At 44.4% G+C, this 23,361-nt stretch overlaps 1 protein-coding gene across 1 annotated transcript in view; it reads left to right on the forward strand.

The window, feature by feature from the left end:
- srxn1 (sulfiredoxin 1 homolog (S. cerevisiae)) overlaps positions 1–23,361 on the forward strand; it is a 109,318-nt gene that overhangs the window by 77,483 nt on the left and 8,474 nt on the right. The window contains exon 2 of the mRNA XM_043710818.1: positions 18,313–18,443. Coding sequence (XP_043566753.1) covers positions 18,313–18,443 — 131 coding nt within the window. The remainder of the gene's footprint in view (positions 1–18,312; positions 18,444–23,361) is intronic.

Raw genomic sequence — 23,361 nt, forward strand, 5'->3', positions numbered from 1 at the left:
AGGGAGTGCAGCGTAGGTTCACGAGGTCAATTCCTGGAATGGCAGGACTACCTTACGCTGAAAGACTGGAGCGACTGGGCTTGTATACCCTTGAGTTTAGAAGACTGAGAGGGGATCTGATTGAGACATATAAGATTATTAAAGGATTGGACACTCTGGAGGCAGGAAACATGTTTCTGCTGATGGGTGAGTGCCAAACCAGAGGACACAGCTTAAAAATACGAGGTAGACCATTTAGGACAGTGATGAGGAGAAACGTCTTCACCCAGAAAGTGGTGGCTGTGTGGAATGCTCTGCCCCAGAGGCCAGTAGAGGCCCAGTCTCTGGATTCATTTAAGAAAGTTGGATAGAGCTCTCAAGGATAGTGGAATCAAGGGTTATGGAGATAAGGCAGGAACAGGATACTGAGTAAGGATGATCAGCCATGATCATATTGAATGGTGGTGCAGGCTCGAAGGGCAGAATGGCCTACTCCTGCACCTATTGTCTATTGTCTATTGTCACCACCTTCAGGATACAATGGACCCAAACACCCAGATCTCTCAGTACATCAATTTTCCCCAGGACCTTTCCATTTACTGTATAGTTTACTCTGGAATTGCATCTTCCAAAATGATTCACCTCACATTTGTCTGGATTGAACTCCATCTGCCATCTCTGCCCAACTCTCCAATCTATCTTTATTCTGCTGTATTCTCTGAGAGTCCCCTTCACTGTCTGCCACTCCACCAACCTTAGTGTCATCCGCAAACTTGCTAATGAGGCAACCTACACCTTCCTCCAAACCATTTATTTATATTACAAACAATGGTGGTCCCCTCACGGATCCCTGTAGGACACCACTGGTAACAGGTCTCCATTTTGAGAAGCTCCCTTCCACCACTACTCTCTGTCTCCTGTTGCCTAACCAGTTCTTTATCCACCTAGCTAGAACATCCTGGACCCCATGTGACTTCACCTTCTTTATCAGCCTATCATGAGGAACCTTATCAAATGTCTTACTAACGTCCATGTATATGACATCCACATCTCTTCCCTCATCAATCAACTTCATCACCTCTTCAAAGAATTTTATTAGGTTTGTAAGTCATAACGTTCCCTGCACAAAACCATGTTGCCTATCACTAATAAGCCCATTTTCTTCCAAATTGGATTATATCCTCACAGCGCCAGAGACCCGGGTTCAATTCCCGCCTCAGGCGACTGACTGTGTGGAGTTTGCACGTTCTCCCCGTGTCTACGTGGGTTTCCTCCCACAGTTCAAAGAAGGGCCTGTTTCCACACTGTAATGTAAACTAATCTAAATCTAATCTTAAAAAAAATTAGTGGACGGCACGGTGGCACAGTGGTTAGCACTGCTGCCTCACAGCGCCAGAGACCCGGGTTCAATTCCCGCCTCAGGCGACTGACTGTGTGGAGTTCTCCCCGTGTCTGCGTGGGTTTCCTCCGGGTGCTCCGCTTTCCTCCCACAGTCCAAAGATGTGCAGGTCAGATGAATTGGCTATGCTAAATTGCCCCTAGTGTTAGGTATAGGGGAAATGTAGGGGTATGGTGGGTTGCGCTTCGGCGGGTTGGTGTGGACTTGTTGGGCCGAAGGGCCTGTTTCCACACTGTAATGTAATGTAATGTAAAAAATGTAATGTAAAAAATGTAATATAATGTAATCTAATCTAATGTAATGTAAAAAAATGTAATGTAATCCTATCCCTTACTATCTTCTCCAGCAGCTTCCCTACCACTGACATCAGGCTCACAGGTCTGTAACTACCTGGATTATCCCTGCTACCCTTCTTAAACAAGGGGACAACATTAGCAATTCTCCAGTCCTCTGGGACCTCACCCATTTTCAAGGATGCTGCAAAGAAAACTGTTGAAGCCCCAGCTATTTCCTCCCTCGCTTCCCTCAGTAACCTGGGATACATCCCATCCGGTCCTGGATACTTGTCCACCTTAGTGCCTTTTAGAATACACTACACTTCCTCCTTCCTTATGCCAACTTGACCTAGAGTAATTAAAGATCTATCCCTAACCTCAACATCCGCTATGTCCCTCTCCTTGGTGAATAGCAATCCGAAGTACTCATTAAGAATCTCACCCATTTTCTCTGACTCCATACATATCTTTCCACCTTTGACCTTGAGTGGGCCAACCCTTTCCCTTGTTACCCTCTTTCTCCTTGTATATGAATAAAAGGCTTTGGGGTTTTCCTTAACCCTGCTCGCTAAGGAAATCTCATGACTTCTTGTAGCCCTCTTAATTCCTCATTTCAGATTGGTCCTACATTCCTGATGTTCTTCCAAAGCTTCATCTGACTTCAGTGACTTAGACCTTATGTACGCATCCTTTTTCCTCTTAGCTGGTCTCACAATTTCACCTGTCATCCACGGTTCCCTAATCTTGCCATTTCTATCCCTCACTTTCACAGGGACATATCTCTCTTGAACTCTAATCAACCTCAGTTTAAAAGCCTCCCACTTATCAAATGTGGATTTCCCTTCAAAACAGCTGCTCCCAATTTACATCCCCCAGATCCTGTCGAATTTTCGTATGGTTGGCCTTCCTCCAGTTTAGCACTCTTCCTTAAGGACCTCTTTAAGGCCTGTAAGTACTGCCCTATTTGAGGCATGACAAAGACACAAACAAACAAATACTGCACAAAACCATAAACACGTATGGAAATATGAGCATCAATGTTTTGTGCAATGTTACCCGATATGTTCTCAAGTGGTTGTCTTGGTTTTTTCTCTCCCACTGCATCAGCAGTAGGGGTATTACCACTGTACCACAAAAGCCCTCCCTTGTGATCCCACTTTTCAGGAAACGCACCATAGCCCATGTCATTCAGGCTCCAGTAACATTCAGCCCCATGGTTTCTGCTGAAGGGAAGACTTTGCTGAACTCGGAGTAATGAGGCACAATCTGAAGATGACAGATAAGGAGTGAAAGAAACTTTTCCCACTTCCAGTTCTGTCTCAACCTCAGAAGTGCTTGTGTGGATGTTGAGGATCAGATGAATGAGAATGAGATGGATAGATTTTTGTCAAGTGTGAACAGAAAGGGTTTTGGGTGACAGGCAAATAAACAGCGGTGAAGTACAAATTGCCATAATCTTTTTGAGTAAAGACAAAAAAACTGCAGAAGCTGAAATCCAAAATAGACAAGCAGGAGGCTGGGAGAACCCAGCAAGCCAGGCAGCATCAGGAGGTGGAGAAGTCAACATTTTGGGTGTAATCCTTCTGCAGGACCCAGTTCTGGGTTGCTGGGTTCTTCCAGTCTCCTGCTTGCCTGCATAATCTATTTAAGCAGCAGAGGAGGCCCAAGGGGCTGAATGGCCTCGTCCTTTCACTATGTTCCATCTGAAGAATCACTTTTTGAACTATTTTGTCTTCTTGGGCACTGGGATATCTCAGGGGAAATCACTCTGTGATTGCGTTCTTGAGGAATTATCTGCCCTCAACCTCCCAATCCACGCTGAGATCACAGGGTCACTGTCAACACAAATCAATGGTCCATTGCTTCATGGCACACTGGGACCCACAGACTTAGAATACTTTGCTATCCTGTTTGTCTGTCTCTAACCCTCCTTTCCGAATGAATCATTTAATGTGTGTCTGTTTGGACATGCATGCGTGTGTTGTGTGTTTGTGTGCATGCATGTGTGCTCATGGGAGAGGTACAATCCAGGAAGAACTGTATTCCCCTTGCTAAGGAAATGCTCAGAAACCTTTAGCAGAAAGAATAGAAAGTGAAGCCTTCTGCAAATCTCGGAGTCCACAAGTGATTTCCAGATAAACATAAATTACAGATAATTAGATTGTCAGTATTGACGGAAACCCATATTTCCTAGATCACTTCAGAACACTGCCACATGTTGTCTGTAAGACTTCTTCTGGCAAGATATTTTATTACGAGGTATTTTTACTGCAAAGAAAAGTCACTGACCCACTGGAGGCTTCAGCAACTGTCCCTGAGATTGGTTCGGTTTATTTTTCTTTCCTTTTCAAAACAAGGCGAAAATCTGTCCGAAAGCTGCAGGAAGTCAACAAAATATAAAAGTTGTTAATGCCTTTTTCACTTTGCTCAAGTCCACACCAGTGAGGAGTTTATAGTAGGCAGCAGCCATGGATGTTTGCCAGGGAAGATCCAATACTCCTTCAAATGTCAACCAAATCAAAACCACCTTCTTTGGCTTCTCCAACCTTGCAAAGTGGCATCTTGTGCTTGCTTCACCCCAAGTCAAGTGCCATTCACCCAGCACCTTGTGTTCATTGCCGTACACTGGCTCCTGGTCCATCAATGCTACCACAACTTTTAACTTTTCCTGCTCCGAGTTCAAATCCATCTGTGGCCTTTCTCTCTCTCCCTATCGAAGCAATTACGCTAGCCCCACAACCCTGCAAGATCGTCAGGAACCCTCCCTCCAATTCTATCTGTCTCACTTCCAGTGTTCCCTGCTTGGGTCCTAAGCTGTAGAATTCCTTTCCCAAGCCTCTCCAGGTTTCCTAGCACCCCAAGGATATTCTTTCCTCGTATCTCCTTTGTTGGCACAACAATCAAGTCATTAAGCATGCCATATAAATGTAAGCTGTCATTGTTGTTGTCCTGATGAAAGGCTTATCCCCCCAAACGCGATTCTCCTGCTTCTCGGATGCTGCCAGGCCTGCCGTGCTTTCTCCAGCACCAAACTCTCGACTCTGATCTCCAGCATCTGCAGTCCTCACTTTCTCTCATTGTTGTCCGCTCCACTGTAGCGGCTGAGCTAGGGCTTTTGAAGAACTTATCAAGAATCAGTATCGCCCACAGAGAAAATTTGGAATGAGACGCATATAAATAACAAAATTGTTTCAAGAACTGTGCGTGGAATCTGGATTTTGTGTCTGCAAGAGAACAGTTTCTCTCAGAATAGTCCCCAGTCTCTCAATAAATCAGACACCTGTTTTCTGCGTAGGTTTATATTAATTGGAACAAATAGATTCAGCCTTTTACAGATTGCTATCTTTCCCTCTATAACTGCCAGCTGGTTGTCAAAAGTATTAAGTGCCCAGGATTTTACAAGGCATTAATGGATGAGGCATCCCTCTGGGATCCCATGAGGTATTTCAACACCACAGGTTGGAACCGTATGGCAAACATCTTGAAAGGGCAGTATCTTTGTTTATTGGTCTATGTGGAGCTATATGTGTTTAAATCTCCAAGGGATCATGATGATCAATAGCGAGACCTCCACCACCTCCCCCTCACCAACACCACAAATCTCTACACGACCCCTTTCTGCCCACTTTCCCCAAACACCTTTCCCTGGGGTCCCCTGCCAGAGGAAAATGTTAGAAGGCTAAATATGAATGAGGCCTGTGCAAAACTGAAACACATCTGTAAACTGCAACTACCAAGGCTTAAGGTTTGCTTCAGAAAAAAAGATTTGCATTTATACAGCACCCTTTATAACTTCAATAGGAGGAACAACAATACTTTACAGCCAACGAGATATTTCTGAAATTGAGTTAAAGGTTGCAATGTAGGAAAAAGAACAGCTATTTTTCACACAGCAAGATCCCACAAACTGCAATGTCATAACATTCAGTTAATCTGTTCTTTATGACATTGGTAGAGGGGTAAATGTTGACCCAGCTCCTGAGGTTAATTCCATGACACTCCTTTGAATTAACGCCCAACTCAGAAAGCAGATGGCCAGGGCTTCTCTTTCACATCTCACCAGAGAGACAGCTCCTCTCATGGTGTAACATGCTCACAATACTGCACTGGCGTGTCGGCCTGGATTTCTGTGCTCTAGTATAGAGAGAATGATTTGAACCCACAACTTTCTGGCTCAAAAGGTGAGAGTGTTCTCCATCATTCCCCAATTTCTATGAAGTCACATTGTAAGGGGGAGGAGTTGAATGAAGATTGGAACTCTCTCCCCAGAGAAGATGATGCAGAAAGGATGATGGTCACGAAAGAGTGACTCACCCTCACCACTCTCCCCCTCATCCCTTTGTGACTTCTCTGTTTGGAGGAGGACTGACAGTGTGTGTATTGGAAAGACAAGGCACTGGAAAGATTGAGACCAAAGGACATGAGAATATACTCTGTTAGAATGACCTAATGCTATGGTAAAGTTTATTTTTAAACCTTTCTCCAAATTTTCCCAACATTGACTCCTTACGGAGTTAATGATTGGACACCAGTTGCTGTCCAATGCCTCTCACAAATAGCCATCTTTTATGCATGACCCTTGACAAGACATGTCAACAAAGTATTTTGCATAGAATCGTTGAACAATAATCAGCAGCTAAGCCCAGTCTGGTCTCCCTGTCTGTTGCCCACATACAATGAGGTCACTTGACCTGCCCTTCCTGCTGCCCTAGCGACTGTGGTTCACTACCTTAGCACAGGGTGGAGTTCGAACCACTGACGTTTTGTAACTTTTTATGCTGGTTTGCTTAGAAATGCAAATCCCTAGTAGTGCGTTTGTTTGGCATCTCATCCAACGACCTAAGCATCCATCCTCCCTCCATCTCCACTCTGACTGCAATGAACACTACCCACTGGAGGCAGTGAGGCAATTCATTGAGGATAGTTTTGGCAGCACCTCCTAATCAGGAACCTGGGCCCACCAAGGAGATCAAGGGTGGCACCACTTGTATGTTCTCCTTCAAGTCACAAACCAGACTGAATCAGATGCTGCTCACTGAGTCAGGCATGATTGCGAGTGACATGTCAAGCTGGGCATCAGTCTTCCAGGAGAAGGGCAACAGTAAGTGAAAGTCAATGATGGGAAGGGGATTAAAAGGGAAACCTATTGATCTAATTGCCCACTTATGCATAACTTAAGTGCAACTTGAGACAATTTAATCGTCCCTCTCCAGTTCAGGAAAACTCATCCATTATTTGCTGATGGAGGCACAATGGGTGAATTCCTAACTTGGAATAGCTACCCCTTCACTGTCACTGGGTGAAAATGCTGCCTCTCTTACAGTACCATGGGGGTATGTGTACTGCATACAAGGCTAGAAAACCCATCACCAATTTCTCAAGAGCGATCTGGGGTAGTGGTCTTTGTTGAGTTTCATCCTGAGCAGCACTGTGACGCAGGACCCTGTGCTCTACAGTGTGTTCCCCAGGACGCACCCCGAGACAAACATTGACTGTGCCTGGAGGACCATCAACTCAGTGAAAGACACTCTTTAGTCTGCCCGAAACTTGTTTGTCTTCCAGTGGCAAGAGTTGACCTTGACTGAGTGTTGCAGTCTGGTGCATTCCAAGGTTCAGGACTACGTGCTGAGGGACACACTAAAGCTTGGGGCAGCTGCTGTCAAGGTGCAATTGGGAAAGACCACAGTCTGAAGTCTTTCTGTCAAAGTATAACAAGACTCTATTCAGTTGTCAGACCCTCACATGCCTCAAAATGAATGTAAATAGTTTCCTGCAAGAGGAGAAAATGCCTTTGATTTGTGACAGCAGCAAAACTCTTAGAAAATATCAAATTCTAATGTTGTTTGGCTTTTTTATGCACATAAAGTTTTTTTTAAAATAAACTATATTTTTGCAACAAGATGAAACGCAGGCATGGTCAATGACATCTATACCCTAAGGTGGAACCTACAAATCCAAATATCCTGGATGGGTGTACCTCCAAAAATATACGTCAGACTCAAGGCCAGCCAAGGCAAACCTGCTCACTTCGCTAACATCCCATCCATCGGACTCAATATCACTCCCTCCACCCTGATGCACGGTGACAGCAGTGTGAATCATCCACAGGATGCTCTGCAGTAGCTCACTAAGGCTCCTTCATCAGCATCTCTGCTGTCTGGAAGGACAAGGACAGCAGATACATGGGAACACCACCATCTGCAAGTTCCCCTCCATTCTGACTTGGGATTATACTACCATTCCCTTAGCGTCATTGGGTCACAGTCCTGGTACAGTCCGTTCTGCTATAACGCAGCAGTTCCGTTCGTGTGTTATTAGAAAATCATGTAATAGCAGCACCATTTAAACTAATGGGCTGGAGTCTGGTTAGAATACATGCTTTAAAACTTTGCACTTTAGAAACAGTGTCCCCAATTTGTCAATCACATTGTAGTGAATTCGTGTTAACGAAATGTGCGTTATAGTAGAACGACCTGTACTCCTTCCTAACAGCACCGTGGGTATGCCTACCCTCCATAGACTTCAATGGTTCCAGCAGGCAGTCCACCACCACCTTCTCAAGGGCACCTAGAAATAGGCAATAAATGTTGGCTCAGACAGCAACATTCATATCCCATAAATAAGTTTAAATAGAGCTGCTTTTGTTGATAAATTTACTTAGGAATAATAATATTTAGTTTCCACGTTTAGCCACCTCCATCACTTAAGTCTGACTCAATGGTTGCCACATTTCACAGTAGAATCTTCCCAGATGGTTTGCATTATCCAAAGAATTAAAGTGTGGAATAATAACCCTGTAGAAATATAGTCAAATATCATTTTGCAATCAAGTGCTCCGAATAATGTGTCCCACATGTGATTTTTCTGCAACTGGGTCATAATGGTATCGTGTTGCCTTAGAAACAGAAAGGCAGTGGTTCTGTGCCCAAATGTCAAAAAGCTGCACCATCCCTTGCTCACTGGCAGACCTGTTCTGTGTAAGACATCAAGTAGAGGCTGTGGCTTGCCCACATGAGTAGATGGAAGAAGGTAAAGTATTGATTACGCTGCTGCGATATTCTTTTACGACACCAATTTGCGAGGAAATAGGCAAAGGCTTCAGAATAGATTATCGTGACAGTGAGGGAGTGTTGGTCATTGGAACATGTGACTACATGGAGTCGTTAAGAAGAATAGCATTTGCAGTTTTAAGCTGCAGCTTGGTAAATACATGCCAACAGTGTTGAATGAAATAGACTGGGAGGAAGCTCTGATGCAGCATAATCACTGACATGGAGCAGCTGAGCCAATTGGCAACTTCCTTTGCTCTTGATTCTATGCAAAGCAGTTGTGCTTGTAGTGTTGTGTACAGTGGTACAGCACCATCTTACAGGAGTGATTTGAATGCATTGGTGAGAGTGCAGATGTGATTGACAAGATTGGTCCCAGGATTGAAAAAACTTCAGTTTTGAAGATAGCTTGAAGAAGTTGGGATTGTGCTCTTTGTCGAGAAGAAAGTCAAGAGGAGAGGTTTTTAGAATCATGAATGGCTACGTCTGTTGTGTTTGTCCATGTGTTCCTGTATTTGCCTGAATGCTGTCCTGTCAGTATATGTGTTATTGTATGTGTGCTTATGTATGCATGTATGTGCATGCACTTGTGTGCATGTGAACCGATCTGTGTTCCCACATCTATTTAGAGGCTTGTATATGTGTTTACTTGTTTATGTTTGCATGTACTTAACACATGTGTGGTGTGTGTATGTGTGTGAGAGAGCCTCTGTGTGTGTGTGTGCATGTGTGTGCGTGTGTGTGCATGTGTGTGCGTGTGCATGTGTACTTGTGTGAGTGCTTGTGTGTGCATGTGTATGCATGTGCATGTGTGTGTGCGTCTGTGCGTGTGTGTGCATGTGTGTGTGCATGTATATGCATGTGCATGTGTGTGTGCATCTGTGCGTGTGTGTGCGCATGTGTGTGCGTGTGCATGTGTGTGTGTGTGTGTGTGTGTGTGTGTGTTTCCATGTAGATGTGTGAATCTGTGTGTGAGTGCAAAAAATTCTTTCTAAGCTGTGTGGTTATGCAACCCCTGGGAAGTAACACACTTACTGACTCTGTTCTGATGAATGATTTCCACTTCCAGAAGCCACTGCTGCACACAGACCACATACGTCCACACAGCAGCAAAGAAAATTACAGTGAATATTGATGAGTGGCTGTGCATGTGGATGTTGTGCATTTGTGTGCACGTGTGTCTGCCTATGTGAATGAGAGTCTGTAAGTCAGCCTGTGTGGGTTTGTGAGTCTGTAATCAGCCTGTGTGGGTTTGTGAGTCTGTAAGTCACTGTGTGGGTTTGTGAGTCTGTAAGTCACTGTGTGGGTTTGTGAGTCTGTACTCAGCCTGTGTGGGTTTGTGAGTCTGTAAGTCAGCCTGAGTGGGTTTGTGAGTCTGTAAGTCAGCCTGAGTGGGTTTGTGAGTCTGCAATCAGCCTGTGTGGGTATGTGAGTCTGTACTCAGCCTGTGTGGGTTTGTGAGTCTGTAAGTCAGCCTGAGTGGGTTTGTGAGTCTGTAATCAGCCTGTGTGGGTATGTGAGTCTGTAGTCAGCCTGTGTGGGTTTGTGAGTCTGTAATCAGCCTGTGTGGGTATGTGAGTCTGTAATCAGCCTGTGTGGGTATGTGAGTCTGTAATCAGCCTGTGTGGGTTTGTGAGTCTGTAATCAGCCTGTGTGGGAATGTGAGTCTGTAGTCAGCCTGTGTGAGTTTGTGAGTCTGTAATCAGCCTGTGTGGGTTTGTGAGTCTGTAAGTCAGCCTGTGTGGGTTTGTGAGTCTGTAAGTCAGCCTATGTGGGTTTGTGAGTCTGTAAGGTAAAAACAATGACTGCAGATGCTGGAAACCAGATTCTGGATTAGTGGTGCTGGAAGAGCACAGCAGTTCAGGCAGCATCCAAGGAGCTTCGAAATCGACATTTCAGGGAAAAGCCCTTCATCAGGAATAAAAGGGCTTTTGCCCGAAACGTCGATTTCGAAGCTCCTTGGATGCTGCCTGAACTGCTGTGCTCTTCCAGCACCACTAATCCAGAATGTGAGTCTGTAAGTCAGGCTGTGTGAATGTGCAGTGGGAGGGTACATGCAACAGTTGAGTAAATACTTGAGGGATGGACAGAGCTATTTGAAAAATGCAGGAACATGCTTACACTCTACAATCTCAATTAAGTTGTACATTTCTAAAAAAAGAGCAAACAATGGTGGCTATAAAGTAAAAATATCTTGTGCTGAATGTAAAGCAAGCTGGAATAATCAGTTGGAAGCCTGAACAGAGAATTGTTTCTGCATTCCCACTAATGCTGACCCTGAAGAGTGCATGATACAGCAACAGGGGACATGGTTTGAGGTGGATGGGAAGTAGGATCTCATGAGCTGCACTGTATAGTGGCTGCAGCTGTGGTCCAGGTGCACTAGAGACTGTGGGAATTGTTGGGAGCACTGTCAGGACAGGCCTATTGAGGCTGGTCGCAGAATCGTCCCTTCGCTGCTGGCCTCTAGTCTCGTCTGTCTCCGGGGCCCCATTAGGTTGAGCACAAGCTGTCCAATTTTGCATCCCCAGGAATGGATGGTATTGGACTTGGAGCAGGGAAGCATGCTATTTCTGCAGTCCATGGGATATGAGAGAGAAGGAAAGAGAAAGAGAGAGAGAGAGAGAGAGAAAGAGAAAACACAAGGGAGGCCAGTCAGGTTTAATCCAGATCTCCCTCCAGGTGGACTGAGATGTGAATTGGTTTTACCAGCTCCCTGCCTTGGACAGAGATTGGGCATGGAGCAGGGTGTCAGGAGCTCAATTTGTGTTGACAGTGATGAAGATGGATGGCTTCTTGTGGTGTATATCCAGGTGCAGGATCTGGAAACCACATGTAATCCGATCAGATAGAGCTCAGACAGAGAGAGGGAGGGAGGAAGGGGAAACACCAAACTGCCAGTATCACTAAACATTATTCACTCTGCCTTTTCACCTCTTTACAGATGAGTTATTTTATTTATTTTTGCCCTGAATAAGAAAAAGCAGTCATTCAAAGCCCAACGTTATTTTTCAACAAATAACTGTTAAATTCTTACAAGTGACAAACATCCCAAATAAACATCACAAATGTGGTTTTACCAGTATTTTTGTAATAGAAATAGATCTTCTTGCCATTCTGTTGTATAAAGTCCAGTGCATTCTGTTATATAAAATCTAGTGGTTCATATGAATTGGAAGGTCCACGGTGCAGGTTTTAGGAATTACTATAACACTCCTGCAGAGAAGAGAAGAGAACAAAATGCTAGCAATTCTCACATGATTACCAGAGAACAAGAAATAGGAACAGGAGGAGACCATTCAGTCCATTAAGCAATGTCAGCCATGGGCTTCAACTCCAGTTTCCTGCTCATTCCCTATAATCCTCGATTCCAGGAGAGACCAAAAATCTATCTATTCCCGGACTTCACAATATACAACACAGGAGAATCCACACGCCTCCAGGATCATCTGAGTGATCTAATCTCTCCATACCTCAGCCTAATAGATTAGCTACAGTGGGGAAACAGGCCTTTCAGCCCAACAAGTCCACACTGCCCCTCTGAAGAGAAACCCACCCAAACCCCTACCCTATATTTACCCCTAACACTGTGGGCAATTTAGCATGGCCAATTCACCTGACCTGCACATCTTTGGATTGTGGGATGAAACTGGGGAACCCGAAGGAAACCCACGCAAACACAGGGAGAATGGGCCAACTCCACACAGACAGGTGGGAATCGAACCGAGGACCCTGGTGCTGTGAGGCTGCAGTGCTAACCACTGAGCCACCGTGTCGCCCTGAATAGCCAAGGTAAATGTAGGATAGCGTGAGGCCGAGGTGGGATGCTGGTTGGAGGGTCAGTGTGGACTCGATGGGCCGAATGGCCTCTTTCTGCATTGTAGGGATTTTATGATTCTCAGCCCTTTATCCAGAGACTGTTCCCCACCATGTCTTAGATTCTCTGATCAGCAGGAACAACCTCCCAGCATCTGCCCTCCACACCCTTTCAGAATCTTATATTTCAATGAGATTGCCTCTCATTCTTATGGATTTCAGCTCATCCTGAGGGTATTTATGTTTGTGGTTTAATGGAGTGATTTTGTGTGTCGGTAAGAATAGCATTTATAATACAACACTGGCATTTTGAGAATGGCTAATGTAAAGAGCAGTGGCTAGGTTCCCAGGTCCAGACTGGTTGGGATGTGAAAGTTGCTACCATGATGAGAATTTAAAATTAATAGGATGGATGCAGTTAGGGGTGAGGTGAATTAACACAAAAGGTAGCAAGGAGTGGAAGAATGTATTGAGAAGGTGGGATGAAGAGGACTGAGATGAGTCTTTAGTGGTGGAGCTTTAACACTGGTAGGAGACTGAATGGAATTTAATTGAATTTATTGTCACATGTATCGAGGCACAGTGAAAAGCTTTGTCTTGCGAGCAATACAGACAGAGTTAAGTAGCATAGATAGTAAATAATAGATAAACAGCAGCAAAACAAAAACATGGGTACAGGTTAAGAGTTTGTGAGTCCATTCAGTTTTCTAACAACAGTTGGGTAGAAACTGTTTTGAAACCGGCTGGTGCGTGTGTTCAGGCTTCTGTACCTTCTCCCTGATGGTAGAGGTTGTAGAAAAACATTGCCAGGGTGGGATAGATCTTTGAGAATGCTGGCGGCCTTTCCTTGACAGTGGGCCTGGGAGATGGATTCTACAGATGGGAAGTTAGTCTTTGTAATTGTCTGGGCTGAGTTCACCACTCTCTGTAACCGTCTCTGATCTTGAATGGTACAGTTGCCATACCAGGTAGTGATACATCCAGACAGAATGCTCTCGATGGCGCACCTATAAAAGTTGGCAAGGGTATTCGCTGTCATGCAAATTTTCTCAGCTGGCCGAGGAAGAAGAGACGTTGTTGGGTCTTTGTAACAAGTGCGTCCACATGAAGAGTCCAATAAAGCTTGTTGTGGATGACCACTCCCAGGAGCTTGACACTCTCCACTCGTTCCACCTCTGTGCTGTTAATGTGTAGGGGGGGCATGAGTAACATCCCGCCGAAAGTCAATAATGAGTTCCTTGGTTTTGCCAACATTGAGAGCTAGGTTGTTCTCAGTGCACCATTTTTCCTGGTTTTCCACCTCTGTAGTCTGTTTCATCGCCACCTGAGATTTGACCGACTATGGTGGTGTCATCAGCGAACTTGTAAATGGCATTAGTCTGGTATTTGGCAACACAGTCATGGGTATACAGTGAGTGCAATAGGGGGCTGAGTACGCACCCCTGGGGGGGGGGTCCAGTGTTCAGTGTTAGTGAGGATGAAATATTGTCCCCAATATTCATTGATTGTGGCCTGTGGTCAGGAAACTGAGGATCCAGTTGCAGAGAGTGGGGCTTAGTCCGAGATTGCTAAGTTTAGTAATCAGTCTCAAGAGGGTAATAGTGTTGAAGGCTGAACTGTAGTCAATGAGTAGGATTCTTACATAACTGTTCTTGGTGTCAAAATGTTCTAGGGAGGAGTGAAGGGCAAGTGATATGGCATCTGATATGGATCTGTTGATCTGATAAATAAATTGGAGTTGGTGAAGAGTACTGGGGAGGCTGGAGTTGACTCACGCCATGACCTGCCTTTCAAAGCACTTCATGACCCACGAAGTTAGGGCCACTGGGCGGTAGTCATTGAGACATGCTGCATGAGCCGCCTTAGGCACAGGGATGATGTTGGCCCTCCTGAAACAGGCAGGGACAGTGGCCTGCTGCAGGGAGAGGGTGAAGATGTCCGAGAAGACCTCTGCCAGTTGATCTGCGCATGCTCTGAGTGCACGGCCTGGTACTCCGTCTGGTCCCATCGCTTTCCTTGGATTCACATGAAGGAAAACTGACCTGACCTCTGATGCAGTGGCTGTTGGGATAGGTTCGTCAGGACTTGTCAGAATAGATGTTACCTCTCCGCTGAAATTCTGCTCAAAGCGAGTATAGAAGGTGTTGGGACGATCTGGGAAGGATGTGTCATCGTCTGTTATCTTGCACTGTCGCTTTTTATAACCTGTGATGTCATTCAGTCCTTGTCATAGTTGCCGGGTGTCTGTCTGGGTCTCTAGTTTGGATCGGTATTGGTCCTTGGCTGTCTTAATGGCTCTGCAAAGGTCATAGTTGGATTCCTTATATTTGAGTGGGTCTCCTGATCTGAAGGCCTCACACCTGGTTTTTTTGCAGGTTCTGTATGCTGTACTAACATTGCGGTTCTGTGCTCTAAGCTCTTCTGAGGAATATAACACAGGTTACACATCAGCTCATTTTATACCTCAAACTGAAGTTAGGGTCCTATGTATATCATTGAGGAGAAAGTGAGGTCTGCAGATGCTGGAGATCAGAGCTGAAAATGTGTTGCTGGAAAAGCGCAGCAGGTCAGGCAGCATCCAGGGAACAGGAGAATCGACGTTTCGGGCATAAGCCCTTCTTCAGGAAGGGCTTATGCCCGAAACGTCGATTCTCCTGTTCCCTGGATGCTGCCTGACCTGCTGCGCTTTTCCAGCAACACATTTTCAGCTCCTATGTATATCATACAATCCCATTTTCATTTTACAAGTAGCCTCCCATCTAAACCATGTTTACTTTCTAATTGTCTTTTGATTCAATAAGTGTGGTGCTGGAAAAGGACTGCTGGTCAGGCAGCATCCGAGGATAGGAGAGTTGACGTTTCAAATGTGCCATTCCTGATGAAGAGCTTATGCTTGAAATGTTGACTCGTCTGCTTCTGAGACGCTGCCTGACCTGCTGTGCTTTTCCAGCACCACACTTTTTGACTCTGACTTCCAGCATCTGCAGTCCTCACTTTCTCTTAATTGTCTTTTGATGCCAATTGTCAAATCAACAGCATTTGAAGGAGCAGTGGTTGAATTGATGCCAGTTTCAGCCCTCCACTGCTCCATTTCCAACAGGTAGACATAGCCTGGAACAATCTTCTATTCAGTTTAATACATTGGTCTGTGCAGATAAATGCACTCCTGTCACAAAGACCACTGTTCAAGGTGCACTATTCTATCACCAGGTTCAACCATTGATCTGTGCTGCCCTTTTTCTGGATAATGCTAAAATTGGATGCAATCCTTGAAGACAGGAAGAGACACTAAAGGTCAATGCAGGTTACCCTGGATTCCCTGCTGTGAAGCCTGTTGGAGAGTTAGTATCAAGTGGGAACAAGACTAACCCCACTCTGAAGCCTCATACGATCAAATTCACCTTCTGGATTCACCCACAAAGCATCAGGTGGCCACCCTACCCCAGCAGAAGTTACCTCCAGGGAAGAAAGGAAAAGAAGGCTAATGTAAAGACATATGGATTATATCGTACATCACTACAAAAAAGGTTTAAATTTAGATCTCCTGTTGATAGAGGTTTGGAAACAGAATTGACTGCCCCAATTTTGGCTCTGCATTTGTGGTATCCGATTGCCACTGCTGGCACCTCATGGTATCTGCCAACTCTGCCAGTGTGGGACGCAGGGTAAGCGCTGTTTGAGATTGTTTGCTACCACTGCACTTCCTTAATGTGCCTAAAGCCTGTGCAACGATCAATGATGGAGGATAAACAACTGGTCAGTCTGGTGGCGAACTGATGAAGCGCTTGTCTTCGTTAATAAAATAGTTTATTGCATAATAGCATTAAGGCCAGTTTACTTTCCCAGATTGGTTTAATTACTAAGGACACATGGGAGTTGTGCAGAGTACATCTATTCCCTATGAAGGCAAATGTAGAACTCACCCTCTCTACCCAAAGGCTATGCGTGACATCATCAGATTGCATCGAGCAGATGCAACTTCAATATTAACTCTTTTAGAACCGTTATGACAACTCCTCCCAAGTTTTTCCCCTGTATTTAACCCAGTTTGCATCACGCATATAGCTACATTATCTTTTCATTACCTCATTGCCCCCAAATCTCTGACTTCAGAAATGCAGGTGTTCTAGATGTTTCCGTTTTCTCACTCTCTTCTGATTTGGAAGAACGGTAGGTCTTCTGCTTGCAGGCTGCATCAAAAGAAGTAGGAGCAGAAGTAAGCCTTTAGATCTTGGTTCTGATCCATGGATCATTTCTCTGATGAAGAACCCTTGGTCTCACAATGTACTTCGAAGAGGACTTCATTCCTTATCGAGCATGACATTGGTCCATTTTCTTATCTGCAATCTCCTGAATTTCTTTCAAGAGAGGTCTTTGCTAACTCAGTTAGTTATCTCATATCACCTGTGGGGAACCTGTAAACATGTGAATGTCCATCTGGAATCAAGCTCCGTGTGAAAAGAAATACTTTCTTCCTTGTAGTATCCTGAATTTCAAGACCAAGCAAATTATTTCTGATTGGTGGAAGTATTCTCTTTTCTCACAGTATCCTGGATATTTAGATCAGGCAATTCCTTGTTTTTGAGCATATCTGTGGGCATTGTTCTGGTTCATGTAGAATCATACAGAGTTAATCTCCTGCAGTTTGTTGATCTGGTTAAATGTATTCACTCACTGTCTGTGGGGTGAAGTGGCCTTTTTCAGACTCTCACTTGTAATACTGAAGGATTGTTCACTCAGCACTATCTCTGTCACTGGCATTGACAGTTCTGCTATCTGGGTGGCACAGTGGTGAGCACTGCTGCCTCACAGTGCCAGGGACCCAGGTTGAATTTATCCAGGCTGGATATTGCCTACGCCTGCAAGGCTTTGCTTTTCCATAGCACTGACACTGACTCATCTCTACCTTCATTCTTTTTAATCTGATGACTAATTCTTATTGCTACAAAGTTGTTTTAGATGTAAATCATTTCAATACTGCTTGCAATCTGCTGATCTTTTGGCTGGTATTATTGTATTCATTAACTAAGTCTTAAAATCCACTCTGCAGAGCTTGTTAGACTCTGTACAGCATATAGATTGACAGTCATTTTAAACTGTGTTGCTGTAATGTTGTATTAAATTCATCAGGAAAGTTTTAAATTGCACTACTGGCTGTTCTGCTGTGAATTACTGCTTTCAATCTTTAACATTTTTAGATTAGATTTCCTACAATATGGAAACAGGCACTTTGGCCCAACAGGTCCACACCGACCCTCCGACTAACCCAGGGCGGAGCAACCCAACCAGACCTATTCCCTTACATTTACACCCGACTAACGTACCTAACACTATAAGCAATTTATCACTGCCAATTCACCTGGCCTGCACATCTTTTGGACTGTGGGAGTAAACCAGAGCACCCGGAGGAAACCCACGCAGACACGGGGAGAATGTGCAAACTCCACACAGACAGTCGCCCGAGGTGGGAATTAAACCCAGGTCCCTGGCGCTGTGAGGCTGTACTGTATCTCAGTATTGTTTTCTGATTTTCCCAATTCTTTCACAGTCTCAACTTCTGCACCCAAAACTAAGGCAAAAATTGACAGTTCTTAATTATCCTTCCCAAACACCAAGACATTTCTTCGACCCAAATTTTAAAATAAAATTGTCTGACTGCGCCCTTTTTAAATCTTTCCACTGTTGTTGCAATTTAATTTCTGAATCCCAGCCTTTTTGAATTTTTAGTTTCTCCTGAGTTTTCTGCGCTTGGCACACTTTTTCACTGGCTGTCTCTAAATTTGTTCTTTTCCAGCTTCAACACGTTGTGACGTCTTCTCATTCAGAAGCTCCCAGTTTAAATGATCTCACTGGCTGTTTCACTGTCCCCTGTAGCTGTGCCTCATGGTGCCTGTTCTCAAATGTCAGCAATATTCATTGTGAAAGGTGAGAACTCTCTTTTAAACTCCTTTGCCTTCATTTTCTACATTTTGTGCCATTTTTGGTAGAATTTCCCCTGGTGATACCTAACTTTATAGAGCTTCCTTTGCTAAGGTCTCTGTCTTTTTCTAAGTGTGGCGGTGTTTTCTCTCTTTTCATAGCCCACACTCTTTTCCATGCATCTCTTACCAGCTACTCAATGAATTATTTGTCTTTGGAGTACTGATCTTTCCCTGTTGCTCTTTCCAGGGCTGCTGTTGTGTCTCTCTGTCAGTAATTGCATCTCACCAGCTGACTGACAGTTTATATCTTTTCAGTGAGGTTAAGCTCTGAAAGTGGTAAATTCACATTCCTCCAAAAAGTCCTTTCTCTGGGTCTTCTGGGATTGTTTCCCTGTAATGGGGTCTTTGCATGAAATTCTGATCTGCACCGCTCATTACCATGTCATGTATGTAAGTGATTTGGATGTGAATATGGAAGCATTGGAAGCTGAGAGGGTGACCTTATATAGATTTATAAAATCAAGCAAGGGCATGGATAGGGTCTTTTTCCCAGGGTAGGGGAGTCCAAAATTAGAGGACGCAGATTTAGGATGAGAGGATAAAGATTTATTGGGGTAACTTTTTCGTGGCAAGATTCCAAAATTAGAGGTCACAGATTTATGATGAGAGGGTAAAGATTTAAGGGGCAACTTTTTCATGGCAAGAGTGGTATGTGTATGGAACAAACTATCAGACGAAGTGGTGGAGGCTGGTACAATTACAACATGTGAAAATCATCTAGATGGATACATGAATAAGAAGGGTTTAGAGGGATATGGGCCAAATGCTGGCAAATGGGACTAGATTAACTTAGGATATCTGATCGGTGGTGATGAGTTGGACCGAAGGTTTGTTTCCATGTTGTATATAACTTTGATTGTGACTCTATGTGGTATTTGCCCAGATGGCCACTACTGGTAACTGATGATATTTTCCACTATTAACTGCATGTGGCATATGTTGGAAGTTGTTTGAGGTAGTTCACTGCCTCCTTTGTCTATACTGAACCTATGGCCAAGCTTCCTAAACCGTGGGTCGTGACTCCCAAGTAGGGCCATGAGATGAGATTTTGAGATAGGGAGCTCCAAAAGCAGCAATGACTACCGCAGAGCCTGGACTGATTTCTGACAGCTGTGAGGCCCCTTTAAAATGCTTGTGTCTTTTTTGACGGGAAGGCATGGCCTAATCGATTGCTAACTGAGGCCTGACTCCTGCTGTGAGAGAGCCTGTGTGAAAATGTCAGCAATTATTCTGTTGGCCTTCACCTCACTTGGCCCATGTTGGAGATGGGGCGAGGGAGGGTATTAAGGAGAGGGTGATGGGGGATTGGCAAAGTGAGGTGGGCAAGGGAGGGGAGAGGGAAATGGGGGTTGTGAGGGAAGGAGAGATGGGCGAGGCAAGGAGAGGGGAAGGCTTCATCTAGTTGCAGAGCACTCAGTAAAACCACCCCTCATAAATCTTTCTGCTTTGCTACTTCACTCAGTGTTTGTAAAGCCTTCTTGAAACCTGCACAATAGATGGCCAATAAATATGGCCCAGCCAGAAAAAAACATCGGTAAGGAGAAACACTAGATAATGACACGTGTAGGAAAGGCGTGGAATGTTACATTGGTCCAGCTTAAATGAACAGAGATCTGAGAACGATTCCATGGAGTTTAAATTGCAAATTGGGTCAGTTGAACCAAGAGGTTGTTTTGTGTGCTTTATATTCAACGTAAATCAAACTCTAACAATTCTTTACAGTCATCTCTCTTCATTCTTTTACTATTGCCTGACATCTGTTTCTATTCTGTGAACCTCTACGGAATATTTGCTATTTTTAAATGCAAGTGTTTATCATAGTTGACCTGGGAGCAGTTCGGTTGTCTGAATGAAAAGTGACAGCACTAACACCATTCACCAAATTGACTGTGTGATACACTGGGAAAGATAGAAAAATAGATATAATTTAAGTAAGAAAGCCTTTGGTCAGTTTGTTGGACAGAGTCAAATTCCAATGTTTGTTCCTTCATGTGCTACTGCACTGATACAAACTGCTTCAGTGACTACGTATATAAAAAAATATTTTTATGAATAAAGTATATTTTGAAATAAACAAAATAGCTTATCTTTGTAAAGCTGTCTAGAAATATTTCATGTATAGTAAATATAATTTGTTGGCTTATATATCTGTTTCCAAAAGCTTTCAGGACTGAAGGTTTTCTCACCTCGCAGCTGGGTCTGTAATAATTTGTCAATGAGAGTCTGGGATAAGCAGGGATGTCCCAGTGACTCAGTAGTTAGTGCTAGTTTTCTGCAAGAAGATTGGAATGCTGCTGTGTAGCTTTACCATCACAAACAGACATTAAATGTCCGTTGCCTCAAAGTAACCTAGAAATTAAGCCTGATCTTTGGAGATCCAAAGACCCCGTACTAAAATAGTCTGATATTAAAGGTTCTCTCCCAGACTCAACCATAGCAATCTGAGCTGGTACTCCAGTGCAGTATGGAGGGTGTGCTGCACAGTGAGAACTCAGATGAAATGTTCAGATCTTGCCTACCCCGTCAGGTGAATATGAAAGATCCTATGTCATACCTCAATCAACATCACAAAAAGGTGGCAAAAGATTTGACCTTCTCCACCCCAGTCCAACACTGGCACATCCACATCAATATCATAAAAGACAAATTATCTGGTCCGTATCATACTGCTGTTTGTAGGAGCTTGCTGTGGACTGGGGATGGTGGGGGCGGGGGCGCGTTATTTGTTTCATTCTTTATCTTATAACAGTAATTAAACTTCAAAAACACATCAGCAATTGTAAAACTCTTTATGGGGAAAGCTGTCATATGAATACAATTCTTTCTTGTTAGTTAAGATGAGTCATACAGACACATGTAAGGGAAAGCCTTATAAAGGTACGTGGGTGAAGGGAGGAGCCTGTGTGTGGCAAGAATCAGTCAGATAGTGGCCTCCTCTTTTCTCTGAGCTGCAGAGTAATTCTATGAAATTTTGGTTTAAAGGTACCTGAGATTAGATTCCCTACAGTGTGGAAACAGGCCCTTCGGCCCAACAAGTCCACACTGACCTTCCAAAGAGCAACCCACCCAGACCTATCCCCCTACATTTACCCCTGACTAATGCACCTAGCACTACGGGCAAAGTAGCATGGCCAATTCACCTAACCTGCACATCTTTGGACTGTGGGAGAAAAGCAGAGCACCCGGAGGAAACCCACACAGACACGTGGAGAATGTACAAACTCCACACGGACAGTTGCACAAGGCAGGAATTGAACCCAGGTCCCTGGCGCTGTGAGGCAGCAGTGCAAACCGCTGAGCCACCATGCCACCCTGGAGAACAAAGAAAATTTACAGCCCAGGAACAGGCCCTTCAGCCCTCCAAGCCTGAGCCGATCCAAATCCACTATCTAAACCTGTCGGTCAATTCCTAAGCATCTGTATCCCTCTGCTCCCCACCTACTCATGCATCTGTCCAGACGTATCTTAAATAAATCTACCATGTCTGCCTCTACCACCTCTGCTGGCAACACAATCCAGACGCCCATCACCCTCTGTGTGAAGTACTTGCCACGTGTATCCCCCTTAAACTTTCCACATCTCACCTTGAAAGCGTGAGCATTATTGAATCCTTCACCCTCGGAAAAAGCTTATCTCTATCCACCCTGTCTATACCCTTCATGATTTTGTAAACCTCAATCAGGTCCCCCCCTCAATTTTCTTTTTTCTAATGAAAACGATCCTAACCTACTCAACTTCTCTTCATAGCTAGCACCTTCCATACCAGGCAACATCCTCGTAAACCTTCTCTGCACCCTCTCCAAAGTGTCCACATCCTTTTGGTATGTGGTGACCAGAACTGTACACAGTATTCTAAATGTGGCCAAAACAATGTCTTGTACAATTTTAACATGACTTGCCAGCTGTTATACTCAATACCCCGTCCAATGAAAGCAAGCGTACAATATGCCTTCTTGACCACTCTATCCACCTGTGCAGCAACCTTCAGGGTACAACAGACCTGTACTCCCAGATCTCTCTGCCCATCAACTTTTCCCAAGGCTCTTCCATTCATTGTATAATTCGCTCTAGAATTACTCTTGCCGAAATGCATCACCTCACATTTGTCTGGATTGAAATCCATCTGCCACTTCTCCATCCAACTCTCCAGTCTATCTATATCCTTCTGTTTTCTTTGACAGGCCCTTACGCTTTCTGCTACTCCACCAATCTTTGTGTCATCTGCAAACTTGCTGATCATACCAACAGCACCCTCTTCCAGACAATTTATGTATATTACAAACAACAGTGGCCCCAGCACTGACCCCTGTGGAACACCACTGGTCACCTTTCTCCATTTCGAGAAGCTCCCTTCAACTTCTACTGTCTGTCTCCTGTTGCTCAACTAGTTCTTTATCCACCTAGCTAGAACACCCTGCACACCATGTGACTTCACTTTCTCCATTAGTTTACCATGGGGAACCTTATCAAACGCCTTACTAAAGTCCATGTATATGACATCAACAGCCTTTCCTTCATCTATTAACTTTGTCACTTCCTCGAAGAACTCTATTAAGTTGGTAAGGCACGATTTCCCCTGCACAAAACCATGTTGCCAATCACTGATAAGCCCATTATTTTCTAAATATAAATAGATCCTATCCCTCCAGCAACTTTCCCACCACCTATGTCAGGCTCACTGGTCTGTAGTTACCCGGAATATCCCTACTATCCTTCTTGTACAGGGGGACAACATGAGCAACCTTCCAGTCCTCCGACACCTCACCTGTATTTAAGGATGCCACAAAGATATCTGCCAGGGCCCCAGCTATTTCCTCTCTCACCTCCCTCAGCAACCTGGGATAGATCCCATCCGGTCCTGG

The sequence above is a fragment of the Chiloscyllium plagiosum genome, chromosome 20 (genome assembly GCF_004010195.1).
Source record: "Chiloscyllium plagiosum isolate BGI_BamShark_2017 chromosome 20, ASM401019v2, whole genome shotgun sequence".
NCBI lineage: Eukaryota > Metazoa > Chordata > Chondrichthyes > Orectolobiformes > Hemiscylliidae > Chiloscyllium > Chiloscyllium plagiosum.